Source organism: Pipra filicauda, unplaced genomic scaffold (genome assembly GCF_003945595.2).
Source record: "Pipra filicauda isolate LSUMZ 115617 unplaced genomic scaffold, ASM394559v2 scaffold81_size6448238_pilon, whole genome shotgun sequence".
NCBI classification, from domain to species: domain Eukaryota; kingdom Metazoa; phylum Chordata; class Aves; order Passeriformes; family Pipridae; genus Pipra; species Pipra filicauda.
Genome location: NW_024104998.1, coordinates 2,481,850 through 2,504,643, shown reverse-complemented (window position 1 = coordinate 2,504,643; position 22,794 = coordinate 2,481,850). Strand labels below are relative to the sequence as shown.

Sequence of the window (22,794 nt, the reverse complement as noted above, 5' to 3'; positions counted from 1 at the left end):
TTCAGCTACCCCTGTGATGACTATCTTCTGATGGCAACTAATGGTTAGGTCAGCTTACCTCTGGTGTCAGACTGAACCTGAATTTTCTTGAGATGTTTGGGATAATAGTAGAACAAAAGCATCATGCTTGAGGTTAGGAACAGAAATAACTAAGGGGGAAAAATTTTCATGAAAACTTTCCCCTGTCCTGTCAATTTTGCACTTGTTCACAGCTCCTGAAAATCAATGTTCAAAGTCTAATTCTACATGGCAGGCCAGGTAAAGAACAGTTTTTTACATTTCTATATATATTTATATATACATATACATATACACACACACACATACATAGAAAATGGAGTATTTCTGTGTGCCTTTTACAAGCGTTGACTGACCTTGTTTGCATTATCTGGGTTAACGCTGTAATCTGCTGCTCTCATATGAGGACTTCCGTCTTACGCGTTGATCAGTTTAGTTTCTTGTCCCCTGACTTGAGGAGCAAAAGGATTGCAGAAGGTAGTTCCAACCCGGATTAAAAGAAACAAACAAGGAAAAAACCCACCTCACTCTTCTTGTTTATAATAAACTCCCTGCTTAATGGCTTACTTTGCCTCATAGGGCTTGGTCTGTTTCCTTCACCTGGGAACTGGCGATAGGCTGCTGTCCAAGCTGTGTCAGGGAATGGGCATCTTAATCATGGACAGTCATTTGTCTTTCCAGCAGTATAGAACCCCCTGTTAGATGTATTTCCCGAATAGTTAACTAAGTTGAGAAAGGAAATACTGGTGACATCATGTATGACTTAATGTGGTTATTTACTGCGCAGGTGTTGTAAAGCTGTGAATCTAAACTGTAGTGGAATAGTTGCACCATATGGCAGGTTTTTTTCTTCAATTCTTATTCTTCCTCATTTACCATGCTGGGTTTTTTCTCTTTAAAAATGTATCTCTGTGCCACTTTGGTTCTGTAATACCTCTTATTTTAAAAAAAGAAGGAAAAAAAATCCCTCAAGCCTTCACAGGTTTTGGTATTAATTCATTCACTGTTTCCTTACTCATTTCTCCAGTATGCATATGTAGTTTTGTTTCCTTCCTCACCATTCCAGTTCTAGGCCTTCTCCAGCTAGCAGTTCTTCATCTGCTGTGCTTTTCATGAAAAAGGCAAATGCCCAGCTTGCTCTTTTCCACTATCTCCCATTCCCCTGAGGGGCTCACACCCAGTGCTTGCAGGCCTGTGTTGCATGGCTCAGTGTTGCTCTCCTGATGGGAAGTCTGGGAAGCACTAAATCATCCGGCCACATACTGCTTCCTTCAACTTTCTCCCCAGCAGATCCGGGGGCTGAGTTTGCAGTACGGTGTGATGGCTGCGCACAGCTTTAAAGCTCGGGAGTGGGGATGGGCTTTCTGCCCCCACCCCACCCCCTCGCCTGCACAGACATTTCCCTGCTCTCCAGCTGCTCTGGTTTCCATCTGTTACAGGGCCTTCTGGTGTGACTGTTTCCTCATCTGCTGAGCCGAGTAAAATGTTGAAGGACCAGACACCGTGCTGACCCGGGGAATTAAGGGGTTGTGGTTTTGGAGAAAATGGCTTGCATGCTTATTTTCCTTTTCTCTCAGAAACTTGGCATGCAAGACATCTAGTATCTTGAGAAACTTTGTTAGGTGCATTTTCATTTCTTTGTAGCAAATGTATTGACTCAGTTGTGTGCGTGTGATGCTGTAGGCCTGTCCCATGTGGCAGCTGCCCCCTGTCCTGGGAGGAGCACTGTGCTTTGCTCTGTGGTGGGCTCAGAGAGGCACAGTGATGCTAAATGTTAAGATGCAGCAGACAGATAGAGAAATAGCTGAAGCCTTATTTGTGAAGACAAAAATATGCAACTAGTGAGAAGTTGCGGGGAGTCAAGGGAGGTGTTAAGAAACCTTAACATGGTCATCACTCTCTTGGCCTAGGAGCTGGGGAACTTGACCCCGTGAGGTGTTTTTGCTTTTGGCAGGCAGATGCCTGCTGCCCATCTTCAGACTGCTATTTTAGGCTGCTCTTGTCTTTAGCACTTCTTCCATCCTGCAGTCACTTAGATTATCCCTTTCACAGATCGTTGAGCTGTTGCTCTCTTGTGAGTGAATCTGGTGAGTTACCAACAGCAGCAGAGACAGTGGCAATGCAGGCCTGCGACTGAGAAGTATTTCTGTAGTGCAAAACAGGTGAACAACAAAATTTCCATTTTTATAAGTGAAGAATTGTAACCACTTCTGACTTGCTGGTACACAGAAACCCTGCAAAACTTCATAAATTATCACTGCCAAAGTTAATAAAATTGTCAGAGTGCAGTCCCTTGCTAGTCAAATTATCCTAGTGAGTGAGTGTAGCTTCCCCTTTTTCTGAATACTGCATCATTTTCTTTTTGAAAGTAGTCGTTCTTGGCTTTTAAAATCTGTTTAGACACCATCAAATTGGTTTGAATTTCAAAATTATATGTGTAAATGAGAAATGTACCTAGCACCCACTTTAGAAATTGAACAAAGCTTTTATTTCCAGAACCTAACTACTATTCAGAGTGTGGGAGAAGTGTGCTCTGACAACTTGGGCTGTTCTTTGAGGACTTCTGTGATCTCACTGAAGGGTTTTAATATTAATTCATTGCTAGTGTTATGGTTATGTTTTGATGATAGTCACTTAGGAGATGGGTGTTAGGCAACCAGTTGGAAATTACTGTAAAGTGATTTTTTTTTTAAGTGGTTCATACATTCAACTTGAAATCCCAGAGCACATTAAAAGTGCTAATTCTCATTCTCCTGAAAGCAAAACTTCTATGTATTTCTCAAATTAGCCCCCCTCTGCCCCCACATCCCAGCTAATACAATATATGTAACTTAACCACTGATTTCTAACTGGGGATCATGCATTTATTAGCTTGATGTTGGCAGAAACTGATTATGGAGGAATAAAATATAGAGTTGCTGATAGGAGCAATTGTTTGCCTTTTGGGATGATAGATGTATTGCATTATCAGAGGTGTAATATACTTCTGGGAGGTTTTCTATGCGAGTGCAGCTGCCACACGTTCCATGCAGAGTGAGAAGAGAGGTTCCATGCCCATGAGATGTGTTGCCTTTTTGAAAAACATGGAGTGAATGAAACATTGAACAAGAAGGAGAGGACTTGGTGAGACATGAATGTTTTTATTGATGGATAACATTTGCATGAGTCAGTCTCTCATTTGTACTCAGTAGTGAGGAACTACCATGTTGTTAATAGTTTGGGAGTTTAGTTGAACAGTAAGAGTACGGAGCAGTCAGGGAAGAGGCTGTGCAATGTTTTGGAAAGAAGCTTCCCCATCCCGTGTTCAGCACTTGGAGCATTACTAGGGAAAATAAAAGATCAGGGTCAAAGAGAATCCAGCTTGTGATTTCTGAAGTTTGGGAACAACAGACAGTGGAGTGAGTGTCTACTGATGGTTTAAGGAGTTATTAGGTATGATAGTCTGTCTAGCTACAAGGCACTCAGATTAAGTAGCTACAGTATGGTGAAGCAGAAATAGGAAATTAATTTAAATGGATGAATTAGTAGTTTTCTGAGTTTGAATTCATTCAAAGGTGCAGATGCCTAGGTCAAAAAGAAGTAGGGGGAAAAACTGGCTGGACAGTCTCTGGCTCCAGTGAAATGTGAAATTTGTGGTTATCACTGAAATCTTCGATCTAGTTCTCAGAACTGTAAAAAGATTTCGAGGTATATTCTGTTGCACCTTTGTGTCAGTTATCTTAAAAGGTGGTATGTCTTTTTTGAAGTAAGATGGACACCACTTTTCTAACAAAGTATGAATGACTGGACTATATTGCGATCGTAGGTTTGAAATAGAGGCGCTCCATAGATTCTATCTTGTAGATGTTCCTTGCATCGCTGCTTTGCTGATGTATCCTTCTTCCTTCCTCTCAAATGAAACTCTGGTTTAAACTTCTTTTCGTTGGCTTCAGCTCTGGAGAAAAAGGCTTTTTTAGATCTGGACCTTAACTGTAAATCTACTCCAGCTTTAATGCTGTTACCTCACTCAGTGGTTTAGAAGGTGTGAGAGGGAGCTTAGTTTTGTCCTTGTTGTGAAGGAGACATAGGGCATGGGTGTGAGACATGAAAAACTAACTGTTGATCCTCAGGTAAAGTAGTATGCTATGGCCATAGCAATAATCTCAAATTCCCAGATTATCAACAGGGGCTATTTGTGGACCAGGCTGATACCAGGGAGCTGACTCTCCTGGTTTAAATGAACTACATTGAATTACATGTTTATTGCAAACAGAAAAAGTGATGTAGCCTGTTTCTTCATAGAGCATCTTGATGCTGTGAAAAATGTAATAATCCCTCCTGTCTGCGATGCTGTTTACAATCCTGAGATCCCTAAAGAATAGGGGAATTTTTCCTTTTAAGCACACAGATATTTAAGTGGTTTTGTTTGGGTTTTCTTGGTGGTTTTTCTTTTTATCTAATGCATCAATTACTATTTACTAAGGAGATTACAGATACAGAGTAATTCTTGTTTCATAGTATCTTCTATTCATTCTAAAAGTATGTATTGTATATGGAGGTGTCAGAAAGAGTTACTTTAACAGTAAAAGAGTTAATTTATAAAGTAGCCACAAATCAAACACAAATGCAGCCTTCCCCAGAGGAAAAAAAAAAGACACACAAAAAAAGTCTAAATTTTAAATAAATATTTCTAGGTTTTGGTAGCAACAGCTTTTGAATATGATCACAGTGCCTGTGCTGTAACCCAGGGTTGCTGTGAGAGTCACGGCTGACTAGTGAGGAGTTCATTTGAAAGGGAAGGTGGCAGCTGGCTCACCTGAATGCTCAGAAGCAGGATGGGACTCCTGACAATCCCGATGAGCAAATCCAGTTGACAGCTGTTGCTACTGCCTTGCAGACATCTCTCGATTACGCTGGTTCCCGTGTCTTTTGCTTGACTCTTCACTTTTGGTTTTTGAGTAACTTGCAGAGCTGCGCAGAATGTGTTGGGTGCTGTGGAGATATGATAGGTGCAGTTGGTGTTAGTGTCCCTTACGCTGAGGAGTGAGACCTGGCTTTGAGGGACATCCAGACAAAAGAACCTCCTTAACAGTTTACATAAAGAGCAGGTGGTAGAAGATCGATGTATTAAGTTAAGTCTTTGTGTCTTTTTGAGTGGTAAGCGCAGAAGATTCTCAAATAGAATTTTTTTTCCTGAATAACTTGTTCCTGCCCAAGCTGGGCACACTGGTATACAGTGTCCAGGGGGGCCTGATTCTGATGACTGGCTGTTACTGAGGTGTGATGTTTCATTGCTTGCTTTGTTTTGAAGCTGCAGTCTCAGTTGAGAGTACATAACATGTACTTCTCTGAGGAGATCTTCTCTCTTGCTTCTTTTTCAGGACTAAATTCAGGGATAACGGTTGCCTGAAAACACATGGAGGTACCTGGATTTCAGGTGCTGAACAGGGTAGGAAAGGAAGAATCATCCTCTTATGTTTCAGATTTTTTGATAATGCTTTGTGACCAGATACAATAATTTAAAAGGTACTGTAAAACATGGGACAGGAAAGCTCATTGTGGAGGTATTGTAGTGACAGCAGGCAGTTCATCTTCCCCTTAAAGTACTTCTATGTACTTTTACTTTCATAACTAGTTTTACATAGTATATATAATTGGGGGGGAAAGGAGCTAGATTTTATTGCTTTGCAAGCATCATTAATTAAACCGTTACCTGAGGCTCGGTTGTAGGTCCAAATAATATTTGCTAATACAGCATAAGTATTTAATCTGCTTCTAATTCCTGTGACTTCTAAATCAGTTGATCTCTAGCAGAGCCTCATCCATGCCTTTTCCTCAGCTGAGCACTGTAGTGTTGGGTTCAGGCGATCTAAGTCTATGCTATAAAAATGCCATTTAGTAGATGCTTTAAGTAAAACATAGTATAGTCTTTCAGTCTTTAGTTTGCTATCTTATTCTGAATGATGGTTTTTTTGTGGAGATAAAATAAATTTGGAAATGTTGTTTTGCTAGTAGTGTTTCTGCATTGCACTGTAGGAGAGATAATACACTAGCTGTTGTAGGTTTTGTTCTGAGAACTGGACTCTGAATAGTAAGTGAAATAGTTCTAAACTTGGCTGGTTACACAAATCTGTGTGGTAGCAATCTTCATATAGTACTTGTTTAGGAGTGCTGAGTTCTGTTGTTCTGGGATCTTTGCAGCTTGAGTGTTTTTGCTTGGGATTTTTTTTAATGAGCCATTTTATTGGTCAGACTTTCACTTTTTTAGGTATTTACAAACACGAAAGAAATTGCTAGTCCAGCTAAGTTTGCAATCAAACTCTTCCAAAGTTATCAAAATAAGCCTTCTTGTTTCTTATGCTTTAACATAGTAGTCTAACCTTCTAGGCAGCCTGCCCATTTCTTCAGTTTTCTTGCTTTTCCTACTTAAAAAAACACCACAAAAGTGATGACAACAAAAAAACCCCCAGAAAATAACCCAAAACAAAAAAAACCACCCCAGCACTCCACACTAAATTTTAACCTGACAGTTTTCTAGTGAGTAAAAATAAATTTTTGTGTTTGTTGAGAGGAGGGCAATGTGGAAATGGGTCTTTTTGTTTGTTTTGGGTTTGTTTGGCTGTTTTTTGGGGGGGAGGTTTATTTATTTATTTTAATTTAAAAGGGCTTGGAAATGTCTAATTCTCTGTAAATGCTGCAGCAAGATTGATAAGCTTGAAAGGTAAACTTAAACAAAATGTGAATCGTTAGGAACACTGAAAATAGTGCTTTCCATTATAAAATTAAGTTTAACTCTGCTTTCTGAGTGAAGATGGAGCTGCCTACCATGAAGTGGAACTGATTTCCAAGTTCATTTTTAGATAAGTAAAAACTCCCTTTCATATCTGATCTATGAATGCAGCACTGCTCTGGTATGTTCATCATCCATCTCTGCAAAGATTGTGGAGAATTGAAGGTAGCTCAAGAACTTTGCTGTTGTGCGTAAAAGATTTTGTGGTAGATGAACGTCAGGTGTTCCTACTGCTTGCAGTAGTTTGAATGACTGTGGCTTTGGGTACTGGATCAGTTGTTCGCAAGTCAAAGATAATTACTTCCAAGTTCTTCAAAATCTTGATGAGAAGGGGAGTGAGATTGCATAGTTCTAGAACTTTAGATGACAAATTTTTCCCTGGAAGGCTCTGTTTGCTTGAACATACCTATGCTGGAGTCATCTTAGAAGTGCATATGAATTAGGCAACACACTTGAAAACACCTCAGTTAGTTTTCTTCTTTGTCTGGAGGCCCATTAAGGTTTTGCACAAGAAAATTTGGTTTTCTTCCCTTTGAACCTGCTCTGCTTTTATAGTGGAAAAACATTCAGTTCAGTCGTGCCTGGAAAGAAAGGCCACGCTGCATATGAAGCCTGATAAGGGTTGCACTCATCTGACAGTCCCCGTTTCAATGTATAACTTCTGGCACTATTGTTTATGCTGTCTAGGCACCCTTTTTCCATGTCTAAGTGAACTTGAATGCAGCTGTTTGTTTACTCTTAAATATCTTAGTCTTATACAATGGAAGTTGAGACCTCCACACTCTTTTCCCTTGCCACTCTCCATTGCAGAGAACAAGCCTGGTATAGTTGTTTACATTGTGGTTTGAATAAGTATCACTGTGAGCCAGGCATTATGTCAAAAAAACCAAAAAACAACAACAACAAAAAAATCAGACTTCATCTGTATGTGCAAGAGCCTGCTTCCATTCCACTGACCAAGAATAAACTACTTTTTTTGTCATATCCTTCAAAAAAACAATAGAATGTTCAAGGTGCATATGTTAATTTTGTCAAAACAAACAAACCTACCTCTCAAATTTAAGTAGTCTAATGAACTAGTTGTGGAAGGTCTTTTGGTTATCTGTCCTGTGTCTCAGCTGTCCCCCATATCCTGTAGGACATTACTGGACCCGCTCAATGGTCCAGGCACTAAAGGAAGGTTTCTCAAATCTATTTACTCCGTGTGCTGCATTGTGTCCTGCAGCATACTGTCTTTCTTCACACCCTCACTCCCCAACCCTTTTTCTTTATGGTTGATTTTAAGTTAGTGAAATAATTTAACACTTCATTTAAATAGTCTATAACATATGATAAAATACATAATTAGTGTGGTACTGCAGGTCTTCTTTGTAATGAAGATAAAATTTGTAAAATCCAATAGATCGTGTTTGGGGCTTGGGAGGATCTTTAAGGACCCTTCCAACCCAAGCCATTCTATGTGTGATTTCATTTAAAATACTATATGAAACAGTGATGTCATTTTTTTCTGAATAAGATAATTTGTAATCCTTTTCCATTGTAATATGTAATAATTTTTTTCTTTGCTGAAACAATCATGAAGTTATGCTTAAGTGTATGGGGCAAAACCGATCATCAGTATTGGCAGTTGAGTGAGGGCTTAAGTTCAGATGTAGGATGATTCCTCTTGCCACATATAAAGAGTGTAAGGGAGAACTACCATTTTGTTCTGCAATCCTGAAGTGTGTTCTCTTTAGTCCTGTGAAAACTCTGGCTTTTCACTTTGGATGCATAAGGTGTATTTATCTTCACAGAAATGAGTGTGGATATGTGGTTCCTGTAAAAGCACAGACTGTGATCTACCAGTATTTATGAAGAACACATGTACAGGAAAATGACTCTTAAGTACAAGTCATAAATTGAAATGATTATAGAATATACGTGGACAAATATACCATGTGTGGTATTGGTAGACTGTAATTTCATCAAGTGGTTTTTCAGACTTCATAAACTATGAATGAAACATGATTGTATTGGCCTTGTAACAGGTAAAGTAAAATATGGGGTCTGGCTACTTTAAAGTGCTCATAATTCTATAGCTGGAAATAGCCTTTTGGGATACGATTAAGTCTTAAAACCTGCCTGTGATTAAAAAAATACATTTCGGTGAAAATCACATGTTCAGAAACTCTGGGAAACATTTGAGTCTCCACCTCATGAATTTTTACAGTTCCCAGCTTTCTGGGTGTAAACACCACGAGCTGCTTTCAGCGAAGGGAGGGGGAAAGGCCTCGTGTTACTTAGAGCTGCGTCACCCCTCCGATTATTTTGTTGTTTACAGCGGTTTTTTCCGGTTTTTGTGGCTCGGGCTTTGTTTACTCGAGGGGCTGTGACCGGCCGGGCAGGCCGGGCCCGGCGCTGCCGTAAGGCGGCCATGCCGCCCTGCCCTGCCCTGCGCAAACCCTCCTGCTCGCCGCGGCGACCTCTGCCCTTTTGTATCCTGTGACACTCAGCCTGTCTTTGTGCTCAAGTTTATCCATGATGGATACGTTTCCCTCCCAGTCGCATATGCCGGGAGCCCGGCTGAGCGAACAGATAAATTATTTTCAGCTGCAGGCCCGAGCTGGGGGAGGAGGGCGGGAGGGTGGCGGAGGCCCCTCCGCGCCCCACCAGCCGGACGAGGCGCAGCCTCCCACTCCCCCGGGAATATGCAAGGGATGACTCTCGGCCTTTCAGATCCTTTTTAAATGCAAAAGAATGTAGGAAATTGCCAGATAAGTTGGTTAATCAGTGACAACTGCAGTAGGTGCTCAAAAAGCCCGGCCCTTAATAGGAGCCATCGGTTGCGCGGGGTGTTTTTTCAGCGCCCCAGTGGGGTCGCCGCTGGCCCCACCTCTTGAATCCCCGGGCCGGTTTAGTGTCAGCTTGAGAAGAGAATGTAATTGCGGGGAGATATCTGGGTGACTGATGGCGACAATATAAGTCTTCTCCCTGACACTACCTCCCCGCCGGCCCTGCCAGGGCTTTGTGCTCGCTTGGCCATCGCACAGCCACGGAGCAGCAAGCGCTCAGCTAAGTGTCCCCAGCCCACCACAACCCACCAAAACAAGGCAGCCGTGTAGTCCATACGATTTTTCATATCTTCTTGTGTTTTTTATATTGGCTACACGGCTGCCTTGTCATGGTCAAACGTCATTTAGGGGTCATGTTAAGCATGTTACTGCTCCCCTGTATGGCGTTGTTTGCAAGGTTAACACCTCTGTCAAATGTTTTGAAGAGTATTCCTGAAATATTTTTGTGGCTGCAATTGTTTCACTTGCTTATCTAGGACTATTTTTAGATAAACCGCTTCACATCTGTGTTTTAAACTTACGTTGGGAGAGAGGGTGGTCATACGACCAAAAAAGGGCTCTTAAAATTCCAGGTTATGTAACACTAAAACTGAAGTGTCTCTGGATTAGGCTTGTCCCCTCCTACTCGTGTTTGTAATGTACTTAAATGTAAAAAACGTTATTTCTTTTCCTTATTGCTCTGGTTACCTCACTAAAAGCCTCTAAATATGTGCTTGTAATAAGTGGCTGTAGACTTTTGTCTTCTGATCTGGAAAGAAAAGACATGCTGAGGCTTTTTACTTCGTGTTATAAGCACTGACTTAAAATTAGCAGTGCTCCCATGTTAGGGAAAAGAGTTTGCAGCCCAACTGTTGTGGCGAATGACTTTGTATGATGTAACAACGAGGCTCGGTGGGTTTGCATCAGAGTCCTCCTACGTGACGTGGTTGTGGTCTCATATCTGAGCTCCTGTGAACTTGAATGACGTAGGATATTGTTTCCAAATCTGTGGCACAGGCTGAACTCTAGGCTGGTCATTCCTGCATCAGCTGCTTGACAGCAACAGGCTGCCAAGTATTCGAAGGCTGTTGTGCCCTCAGTTGCCTTGGTAGAAGCCTCTTCTTCAGCAAAGTACATCATGCATTAAGGAAATAAAATGCAGTCTGGCTCCTGCTGAACGATTATGTGGGGAACTTAGGATTTCATGGATTTCTTGCCCAAAAGATGTTACTGAATAGCATTCATGGCATGTAGCTGACTGTACATAGGCAAAACTTGTGACTTTTGAGAAAGGGACCTGAGGTTTTCACTCCTCCCTCCCTCCCCAATTCTTAGTTTAACAAGTGACACTGACAGCCCCTGCAGATTTTTGTAAGGATATGTATTTCTGTGAAGAACTAACTGAATTTCAGAAAGATAAATGTGAAACTAAACTTTTCAGAAATGCTTATATCACATTTGTGGATGCTTCCCACTGAAGGCAGAATATTTCTGAAGTGCATCAGGTCACTATTTTCATCTTTGCAAGTTGCATCTCCCCTTCCTGGGATGATGCCATCCTTTGATGTCTAAACTGTACGGACTTAATTTTTAACACAGCTGTACTGTGTGAAGTGTACACTAGGAAAGCACTGCGTTCAGATAACCAAATTTCTTTGGAAGCAGCAGTCAGAAATGATGTTGCAGTCATTTTACAGCTCTGGTCTTATATTTTGGCTAATCTGTACGCAGGAGGAATGTACCATGTGTGGTGTCTGTGACAGCCATGAGAGCTAGGCATTAAACACGCAGGAGACTAGGCGTGCTTCCCATGGATGTGGTCAGGCACTTGCATAACTGTCCTGGCATCAGCAGTGCTGTTCTCTCAGTAGGTAAATGAGCTGAAATGTAGAAGTCTCATGAGCCATATTCCCCAATTTGAATGTCTTGTCATGACTTTTTCTGTGTCGTCACGGTCTTACGTGTGTTTGCGAAGTTTTCAGTGAATGTTTTCCTTCAACTTTTTGAGTAAAATAAGAATGTGACTTTCATTGCTGTCATTTATGTCATCTCCTTCCATGCGGCAAATGCTTAAATTACTACCCCTAACAGCCAGCAGGAGCTTAGCAGTTTTGAAAAGCAGTTTAAATACGCAATGTTTAAATGCAGATTTAGTAGCCTAATGTTTAATCCTACATTTTGAGGCTCTGCTCTCAATATGACCTTTGGCATGGCATTTTTTAGCATGAGAGGTCTTTTTAGCCTAGTTCTTCAGAATAGCACGGTATTTGTGCTGATTATTGTATTGTGTGTAGGTGCATAGTTCCATTATATGAGTAACTGGTTTGTGTGTGTCTAAGTACTTGAGAGTTTTGTCTGAGATATCAACTAATAGCTGTAAAAATATCAACTCTGCATGACATGTCTTTCAAGGTTGAAGCAGTCATTATTAGCTGCCTTCTCGCTTCTGTTTATTCAGTTTGCTTGCTGCATGGCCATCAAGAAATGCTGCTAAATTTCTTCTATAGAAGGCTCGATAGCCGAATTGAGGAACCTGTTGATTTTACAAAATCTGAATGGCAAAATGTGAGGATGGTGGTGTGGAGGGCATCAGTGTGCTGCTCTTGCAGCTTCTTGGTCTTGACTGCCTGGATCTGCTGCTTAAGGAATAAAACCTCGATCGGGTGGGTTATGCGTGTGCAGCAGCCAGTTTAGTTCAACTCATAAAAGTAGGAAGCTGCCCAAGGCTACTGAGTCCATGTAGGTCTGAAATATTAAGCTGGGCAATGGTTAACTACTACTTAAATTTGAAATCTAGCTGTTTAGGACTGGAATGTTGCAGGCTGGAGTAAATGTGAGCTTTGTCTGTTGAGACAACGGGGTTGTTAAGTAATTGACTGTGTCCTGGTTTGAACAGAAACAGGCTGTATTATAGGCAGCCTTAAGGAAATATATTCATTGACTCTTTAGGTCAGTCTTAGTGCAATCTTTCATGTTCAGGAACAGAAAAGTGATAGAATTTTATAGCAGAATCCGTATAGTTTAAGATGATTTAAAAAAAAATCACTACCTTTCATACATTCACACTTTTTTTAAAGCAATCCACCTTTCTAAGGGTTCAGATATGCTTTCCTTTGTATCTGAAAAACAGTCACGGGTTCTCTGTATGTTGGTTTTAAGTCACAGGAATGTAGAGAAGAAGATGCACCGTCCCTTATTTTTAAACTATTTAATCAAATAAAGACTGTAGGCTGAGTTTATCATGGTTAGTCTTGCTGTTAGTATGTCTGCGTTGATGGGGAAGTGAACAGTCGTGGTGAGTATTGTAGAATTATTGCTTGATGATGCAGGTTCTGCCTTTATTTGTGTGTGGGGTTTTTTTGGCTAGCTTTGAGGATTTAAGCAAAGAAAATTTATTGCTTGTAGTGAAAGAAGCAAAGAGATTTTTGCAACTTAAAAAATGGCTGACTCTCATGACTTGCTTAACTATCTAGAAGACGTTTATCCTGTTATTGAGAGGTTGTTAGGTAATTCCAGTATTGACTGTTTCCTTATCAAAACATTGGTTAATTTATTTTGATCAGGCTGTAGCTGCTACTGTCTTTCATGCTTCAACAGCTGCTGTTAGCCATATATCACATCAGAGGTGTGACTCTTATTGGGGGAAGTTGGAAGAAGGTTTGGCAAGAGCACAACTGACTGTAAAGGGCTGTGGTCATTAATTTTAAGGTGAAACTTAAATCCGAAGAAATACTTCTACAATTTGAGACATCTTCCTAAACAAGGTCTTACGCTGTATTTCAAACCTAACAGCTTTAGCATCAACAGCTCAAACATGAAGTCGAATCACGCTTCAGATAAAAATGCAGATCTAAAATCATACGTAGTGGCAAACAGTGTTTTTGCTCTTAATTTAGACGATGAATTTGTTTGTTTACAAAGTACATCATGAACTTAAAGGTTACTTTTCTTTTGAAAGATCATGTGCTGAGGAAGCCACATGAGTGCTAGGTTCCATAGCACATGTCCTTCATTGTAAAGGACAGTCCCCAGCCCAGACTCCATTGGGATGGAGTGAGCTGGGCAGAAATAATGTGTGTAGTAAAACAAAACCCTTAGCCTATTTTAATTTGGTTTTCTGAGAGCCATAGCGTAGCTACTGTTAACTGATGATGACTGTTACCTGTGGCTGACTGGCCTGAATTTTAGGATTCAAATGTGTGCTTGTTGCTTTTAACCGTGTTTCTGGAGATGCTCAGTTACTTTGTCTATAGCAGATGGCAAAGAGAATTCCACTGTGTGGATTTCATTTCTTTTTATTGGAAAGTTTCATTAGTTCTTCAGGAGAGTAGAGCATGCTTGTCTTAAAAAAGATTTTTTTAGCAGGCATGATTTATATAATGAGTGAAAATTCTTACATGTTTATAACTCTCTGGCTATAAAACACATTAGAGGATGGGTGAGATCCTCTGCTCGGCTCACGTTTGATGTTGCCCAGATTATATCAGTGGTTGGCAGGTAACAGTATCTCTGCACTATGCTTTTTAGCATTTCCAAGCAAAGATACCATTCCATTAGGTGGAGACTCTCAGTACACACTGATGTACAGCTTTGGCAGGTCCTGATGCATCAGCAGTAGCAGTGCCAGAAGTCCTCAAGCAATCAGGGGTCTTCACCATGACTGTAGTCTGCTCTGGAGCAGTCTAATAGCAAAAGTTTCTTTTGTGGTGAAGGAGGTTCCTTCTCACCTTGTTGTGGGAACTTTCTTACTGGATGTGCTTTAGTAAACTGATAGAGGTGGTAAATATTACAGATGGCTTTGCTTTATAATGGAAATGAAATAACAAAAAAATAGGTATTAGAGATATGAAGATGACTCATAGGAGTTTACCTCCAAGTGATTTAGGAATATAAGTGTTAATATCCCAGCTGAGCACTAAAGAGATTTAAGAGTGTGGTTTTAAAGGTGACATTCAAATGCTATTTTAAGAGGAGTGATAAATGCTTGTGCTTTTCCTCTTGCCCTCTGCTTTATGCTGTAGAAGGTCCTTTTGACAGTGACTACAAGAAGAGTAATAAATGTGCTGATATTTTCTCCCTAAAACTTGTCTGGGACAGATCACCTTCAGTCAAGTAGTCTGGCCTGGCATTTTGCATCCTAAGTGACTGAAGGTATCTCCTCCACTACAAAATGCAAGATGTGAAAGCACAAACTTGTAAATCTTCTTTACTTTGGTTGCTGTTTAAAGGGCGAGTTGGTATCTGCAAGTAAAGTTGCTCCTAAAGTATAACAAAGATGCGAAAATATTTGGTTTTATTTGCTGTGTGGATAGGCTCCCTTGACTAGTCTAAAAGTTTATTTTGAGATGTAAGACATAGCATTTATAATTCTGATCATAAGAAGAAAAGACAGCATTGTTCATAGTAAATGGATCCAAACAAAATCTTACAAGTTCTCGAGGGGAGAGAATGGGGGACACATGTCAGAACAGAGCAGTCTTCCCTGTGGAAAACCTGAATGGGAACTTTTCTGAATCTACTCTGTTACTGTGTGTTGCTTTTTTTTTTTTTTGCCCTCCAAGTCCAAGTGTGTACCTTGTTAGGTTTGCTTTTTATTATTTCAGTTCTTTTCCCATTACCAATTCTCTTGAGTGAGTATTCAAGATTATAATTCTGGAGAGAACTAAACTTCTCTGTTCTTCTCAAGTGCTGTAGTTGCAGTAGTAACATGATAACCTGAAGATGAGTAATGAACTTCAATGACACTGGTTCCCTGTTACCATCATGAAGGAAATTAGAATAGGGATTGTGAATGAAGCTTTTGAATTTAATTTTCTTACACAAATTGAGCATATAGTTTTGTTTAACTGGGAAGAGGCATTGTCTTTCAGTTTTACAAATCTGTTAAATTAAGATAAACTGTGAGTGTTAAAAAAATTATTTTTTTTCTTCCCTAAAGGCTAACTCTAGGGCTTTGGTATATTTTAGTGGGTCGTGTCTGTGTGCACTTGAAAAATCTGTTGTCCGTATAACTAACTTTAGTTCATTGTAAGACTTGGTGCTTCTGCTTGCTCATCTGATTACGCAGCTCAAGGGAATAAGGTTAAGGACATGCTGTTGGTAACTAGAGCGTTTTCAGGGCTTTAGTTCAGCAGATGGGCTGCCTGGCTATATTCATACATCTGCCTACCTGCTGTGGCAGCTGCTGCTGCTGCATGTTGTGTTCTTTTGTTCTGTTCCACCCAAGAAGGGAGCACTAGGAAGTCTAGTGAATGGATTAATTTAAGGTTAAGGCTAGTGTTTTGCTTGCTTCCTAACTCTCCATCATAATAAAGCTTCTGATAAAGCTATTGAATCCTTCGTAAAGTGAAATAGATTTTTTAAGATGTATTTCAGGGGGCTGAAACTAGCTAGGATTGTTTAAAAATCAGTCAAGTATTTTTTTCTTTATGTTGCCTGATGTTATTTATTTCAATATCTTCCTCTTTTTCTCCTCCCTCCCCCACTTTTTCTAGGAGCAGTAACCAGACTTTGCCTGACACTGCGTGGTCCAAAAGAATTAAGGAAATATGGAATGACATGAAGGAGATTAGTTGAGGATTAAAGGCTTTGAGGACAAAACACCTCACCGAGGTGAAGCACAGACTAGCATTCTGGTTGTAGCTCCGAGGAGCTGTGTGCTGAAAAAAGATGGCAGATCCAGGAATGATGAGTCTGTTTGGAGAAGATGGTAATATTTTCAGTGAAGGGTTGGAAGGTCTTGGAGAATGTGGATATCCTGAAAATACAGTGAATCCTATGGGGCAGCAAATGCCCATGGATCAAGGATTTCCCACTTTACAGTCATCTCTTCATCATCCCACTGCAAATCAAAATCAAGCCAAGTTGACCCATTTTGATCACTATAATCAATACGAACAGCAGAAAATGCACCTGATGGATCAACCGAACAGGATGATAAGCAATGCCCCTGGGAATGGTATAGCCTCTCCTCATTCGCAGTATCACAACCCTCCGGTTCCTCAGGTTCCTCACAGCAGTGGTGCTGGTGGTCAGATGGGAGTCTATCCCGGCATGCAGAACGAAAGACACGGGCAACCCTTCGTAGACAGTGGCTCCATGTGGGGACCACGGGCAGTTCAAGTGCCAGACCAGATAAGAGCACCATACCAGCAGCAACAGCAGCAGCAGCAGCCGCCGCAACCGACACAGCCGCCGCAGGCACCCTCCGGACCCCCTGGGCAGGGCCATCCTCAGCACATGCAGCAGATGGGAAACTACATGGCTCGTGGTGATTTTTCAATGCAGCAGCACAGTCAGCCGCAGCAGCAGAGGATGAACCAGTTTTCTCAAGGCCAAGAAGGCCTCAATCAGGGAAACCCTTTCATTGCCACCTCAGGACCTGGCCACTTGTCTCATGTGCCCCAGCAGAATCCCAGTATGGCACCTTCTTTGCGACACTCAGTCCAGCAATTTCACCACCATCCCCCCACTGCTCTCCATGGAGAATCAGTAGCCCACAGTCCCAGATTCTCCCCTAATCCTCCCCAGCAGGGTGCTGTTAGGCCACAAACACTTAATTTTAGTTCTCGGAGCCAGACGGTACCCTCACCTACTATAAACAACTCAGGGCAGTATTCTCGATATCCTTACAGTAACCTTAATCAGGGATTAGTTAATAATACAGGGATGAATCAGAATTTAGGCCTTACAAATAACACTCCAATGAATCAATCTGTACCAAGATACCCAAATGCTGTCGGATTTCCATCAAACAGTGGTCAAGGACTAATGCACCAGCAGCCCATCCACCCTAGTGGCTCACTTAACCAAATGAACACGCAAACTATGCACCCTTCACAGCCTCAGGGAACTTATGCCTCTCCACCTCCCATGTCACCTATGAAAGCAATGAGTAATCCAGCAGGTACACCTCCTCCACAGGTTAGACCTGGTAGTGCTGGAATACCAATGGAAGTTGGCAGTTACCCAAATATACCCCATCCTCAACCGTCACACCAGCCCCCTGGTGCCATGGGAATTGGACAAAGGAATATGGGCCCCCGAAACATGCAACAGAATCGTCCATTTATGGGTATGTCTTCAACACCACGGGAGATGGGTGGGCACATGAGACCAAATGGTTGTCCAGGTGTTGGCCTTGCAGATCCACAAGCAATACAAGAGCGACTAATATCTGGCCAGCAGCTTCCTAGTCAACAGCAGTCTTTTCAACAGCAAATGCCAACCTGTCCTCCCATGCAGCCTCATCCAGGGATACATCACCAGTCTTCACCACCCCCACATCCTCATCATCAGCCTTGGGCACAGCTTCACCAGTCACCACAAAACACACCACAAAAAGTGCCTGTCCTTCAGGTAAGCTACTTCCAATGAGTGGAAAATGTTTTAAATGACTTTAAGTGCATTTCAGGATACATAAGAACTATGGTTTCAAAATAGTTGCTCCTGTTTGACTCCCTTGTTTGTTACTGGTTATCTGGCTCTTTTGGTGTACAGAGGCTGAAGGTAAAATGAAGTTCAGGTAACTTGCTAACATCTTTCACGTAATTTTTACAGGATAACATCATGGATAGGCTGAAATTTGATACAGCAACAGTACAATACCTGAATATCTACTCTTTTTTTTCATGTTGGTTCCTTTGAGGGGAAAATAGAAAGCACGTGTGAGAATTGTCATTTAAATTATTAATTTTTGTATTTGCAACTCGGAGAAAGAAGTATGTGTTATAGTGTGTTTGTTTTGGCCAAACCAATGGTTTTCTTTAAGTTCTAAGGGAATGTTTTGTGGTTTTAAATTAAAGCTGAAATTTTTACATGTGAAAAAATTTCCAGTGTGAACTTCTTCAGCACTAAGTAATGCAACTGAGAAGTGATGGGGTAGCAGTTATACAAGGAGAAGACAACAGATGTGAATCATAGTCTGAAATAAAATCTGAGGCTTCAATGAAATGTTGAATAGAGCTGAAGCTTTATTTTACCTAGTCTCTGATCTGCCAGATTTCAATGGCGATGTATTGCTTCCATGTAATTTTTTAATTAAAAGCTAAAAATGGTAAAACATCTTGATTCTCTGTAGCTTATCAGGTTTGACTACCTGCTAGTATGTTAAACTTCAGCTGAAAAAGTGGTTTTTTGTGATCTTCACATTTGCCATTGTTTGCCTGTGGCGCTCTCAGTCAGCATTCAAGAGGTCTTGGTACCAAATGAATAAGTGGTCAAGATATCAGAGGTTTACTTCTAATTTTTTTTTTTTTTAAAGCAGTCAGTAATTAATACCGAGTAGCTTTGCCCATAAATATTTGGAGACAATTGCTGGAATGCAGTCGTAATGATATGAGGCTACAATACACTTAATAAATCATAAAACCAGTTGTCCTAGCCAGTGTCCTGGGCCTGTGCGGGAAGCAGCTGCTCAGCAGTCCCCTCCACTGCTGCCTGCCGGCTGCTTCTGTTCGCTGCTCCACACAGCATGAGGTGGGTCTGGGAATCAGATGTATGCGCTACAGAGAGGCAGCTGCCAAGGAGTGGTAGGTGGAGCAGCTCAGCAGCTGGGACAGGCTTCCACATTCCCCGTGGAAGAGAGGAGGGGGGAGCATTGGAGGTGCTGTAGGGTGGAGAAGGGAGATCAGGGACTAAGCTGGGCAAGGGGAAAAAGTACACTGTTTTTCTGGGAGGGAGGAGGAAGCTCTCTGGAAGGGGCAGAGTATATCTTCAAAACCATATTTTTCTTCCCTGCCCTCCTCAAAATTGGTATGAAAAACAGTAGGGATGACAAAAAGAAGTATAAGATTGTTTTTATCCTGAAGACAAGAGCTGACACATCTAGCAGAAAAAACTTGAAAATCATAGAAATGGTAATGTAAGATTTAGAAGACTGTAAAGGAACAAAAACCAGCGTCACTGAGATCTTTCACGACTAGTGATGCTGGGGATGTGGGAGGAAAGACTTGAGGTGGACTGTGCCCTAAAGCTGTCACACTCTGGTCTTTACCAGCATTAATTCCTTGTTTTCATCTGATAATCCAGCAAGCCTATTTTTGGCATCAGAAGGTGGTTTGGGAGAAGGTTTACTGATAGAATGGACAGGCTTGTTAAATGTTCTTGGGACATTTTTTTCCCTTTAATCAGTGAAGAGGTAAAATGCAAACAGCTCAACCCTTAAATGAGCTATGCAACCTGTTACAAAATGCTGAACTGCAGATGAATAGCTTGAAGAAAGGTTAAGTGCTGAAACTAAATAATTAGAGGAAAACCACATGATAACTCTAGTTATTTGATTAAAATCAGTAATTCAAACAGTTGTAGCAAGCCAAGTAAATTCTCTGTTAGCCTACTTCTGTAAAGTTTTTATCTGGTAAAAGTTATTGTTAGTATACTTGCCCATTAAGTAGTTAGTTTGAGCCCTGACTGTAGTAATGAAATTCTTGACAGGCAGGCATTTCCCATTGAAATCTGTTTGGATGAAATGAATATTGTTCAAGTCAACGAAAACTCAACTCCTCCCCACCCCCTGGGGAAAAATGCAGATGTGAGAAACCCCTGTTCTAAAGCCTGAATACAGAATTGGTAGCTTTCCTGTGTCATGGTTTTCCTTCCATGTCAGTAGGCAGAAAGCTGTTAACTGAAGAACAGTTAGTTAAATGACTGGTTTGTTTTTATTTGTATAAAATGAATCAACAAAATTAATATAGTCAGTGAAATGGAAATCACTATGTACTTTAAAATCAACAGAAGCCATCTTAGTAATTATTTTTCAGTGATTTGAAGCTATCCTTATCATGGGAAGGCTGTAATACTTGTGGTTAACCAAATTACTGTTTTGTTTTTAGATATGTTGGAAGGAAAGTGCAGTTCTTTTGCTTTTAAGTTGAAAGAAATTGCTGTGTTGATTCCAAGGCTTGTTATTTCTTTTTTTGTGTGCAAAACTGCAAATTATTTTGGCTGGGAGATGAAGCTGGTGATTGACAATTCATCTGGTTTCGATTAATAGCTGAAAACTAAACGTGGTTTTTAGGACTGTGTTAGCAGTGAGTTGCTGGCTTCGGTGGAGTTTGATAGATCCATAAGAACCACCACAGTGCTGAGGTGTTCAGTTGGTGTGGTTTTTCAGGCGCTCCTTTGAAACGTTCTTCACCACCAAAGGCTTTTAGAAGAGCTCACTGACCATGGGGTGAGAAGGCGGGTTCTGCTGTTGCAGGGTAATCCACCAAGGTGCAGAGCAGAGAGTAGGAGTAGCTTGTTTGTTTTCACAGTGGAGACATCTGTGTTGGGCTCATGAGCTTGTGCTCTCCAAAATGCTCATAAATCATCTGGAGAAGGGTGAAAAGTCAGATGGCAAAGTTTGCTGCTGTTGTCAATTTACCCAAAGCAGAGTGTCAGGTGCAGCTGTGGCAAAGACCCTAACAAGAGTGAAACTAAATAATTAGAAATATAATAGGAGTGTCAGTCACTTGGCCATAAGTAGTGGGAGTCAAAGTGTGGCCAGGGGAGGTTTGGATTGGATATTAGGAAAATTTTCTTCGCTGAAAGGATTGTCAGTCATTGGAAGAGGCTTCCCATGGAAGTGGTAGAGTCACCATCCCTGGAGGATTTTAAAAGGCATGTAGATGTGGTGCTTAGGGACGTGGTGGAGTGGTGGAGCTGGTAATGCTGGGTCTGTAGTTAAACTCACTGGTCTTAATGGTCTTTTCCAACATAAATGATTTTATGATTCTGTAGTGCTTGGCCAGTGAAATGGCAGGCAAAAGCCTCTCCTTAGGAAAAGGGTCTTGGTGTTAGATGGCTGTCTAAAAGTGTGGTATGACAGTTGAAGAAATAAATCAGTAGGAATTGTTATGGAAGTAGTAGGGAGCAAAACAAGGATTGTTACCACGTTGCTATCTGTATGCTTGGTATACTGGTGTGGCAAGTGCTGTGAAGCTCTGGGTCCCTTCCTCAGGCCTCAGAAAATATGGTAACACTTGGAAAAGCACAGAAGGGTGTAATGTGGGGGGGAGGGAAGGAGAGAGATGGTGAAAGCCTCTAAAATTGTGAGTAATATGGGTGGATGAAGAGGATGAATGTGAAATAAGGGTTATTTGTCACCTCTTTTGTCTCCTTTAATTCTTTTAAGGTATTCAGCAAATTATCAGGTGGTGAGCTCAGAACTGCACATTAAGATGCTGATCTCTGAGATGTTGCATGGAAAAATGCATCATCATTTGATAAACATGAAGACTCCACATTTGGCTCAGCAGATCTGTGCCGTATATAAGTGGCTGAGAATTTGTTATTGGGTTGCATCTATTGTGTGTGTGTGTCTGGTTCTTGTACTGTTCCACGTACTTTATCAAAGAGGGGATATCAGGTTAGACAGGCCTCTGGGGGTCTAATGCTGTGTAGTTGCTCTTACATGTCATTATTTTCAGAGCATTTTTTAGTGGTAGAGGAAGTGTGGGAGTTTTCTTTGCCAAGAATAGGCTGTCCTGGGTGTGTTATTACACACAACTTCTTATTTACCCACAGCTACTGTGTGGGCTGAAGTTTCGAGTTCTGTTCATTAATCATGTTCCACAAATGCGATCTACATTATTTATAGTCAAACACAGGAGTATTTAAATGACAAACAGGTATGGTATAGCCTCCATGCTTGACTAAATGGTAGAGCTCAGTGATAGGCACCAACAGTGTTGGAGGATGCCAGGTTGCAGTTTCCAGCTTCTAGTGGAGAAGGAACTCATTTTGTGTGTGTTAAAGGTTCACTGCCAGGTTTACTCTGCTGGCCTTATTATCTGTGGGCATGTGACTTTGCTTTAAATCATAACTCATAGCTGTGTTTGGTATGAACACATTCCTTTGAAATTTCCTGCCCTCCCTTGCAGGGGAAGAGGCAGGGAAAGTCCTGCTGAGTCACCAGCTGGGTCACCCCTCTTACAGGCCCTTCCTGTCTTTTCAAACCCTGAGTTGCTGCCTCAGTTTAATTTATACTTGGATGTACCTGAATGGAGAGGGATATTAATGAAAACTACTGTCAGCTGGCGTGGTTTGATGCAATATTTTAACCAGGCAGAGAGTAGAGGTTAAGTCAGTTACTTGCTGGCACACTAAAATGAAGTTGACTTTCTCCTGAGTATTTGTTTTAATGCCTAAGAGAAGAAAGAAGAGATTGACTCCTTACTGTCTTCACATGAGCAATTACCTTTCAGCATGTTTCCT

At 41.2% G+C, this 22,794-nt stretch overlaps 1 protein-coding gene across 5 annotated transcripts in view; it reads left to right on the top strand.

Annotated features, from left to right (window-relative positions):
* The window catches only part of CHD7 (chromodomain helicase DNA binding protein 7), a 131,874-nt gene that overhangs the window by 23,852 nt on the left and 85,228 nt on the right, over positions 1-22,794 (top strand). For 4 of the 5 annotated variants that reach the window (XM_027741665.2, XM_039390392.1, XM_027741662.2 and 1 more), the window contains one exon: positions 16,092-17,955. In XM_027741665.2, coding sequence (XP_027597466.1) covers positions 16,267-17,955 — 1,689 coding nt within the window. In that variant the 5' untranslated portion in view covers positions 16,092-16,266. Of the gene's footprint in view, positions 1-5,378; positions 5,447-16,091; positions 17,956-22,794 lie in introns of all 5 variants that reach the window. The other variant, XM_039390393.1, reaches the window with a different exon arrangement.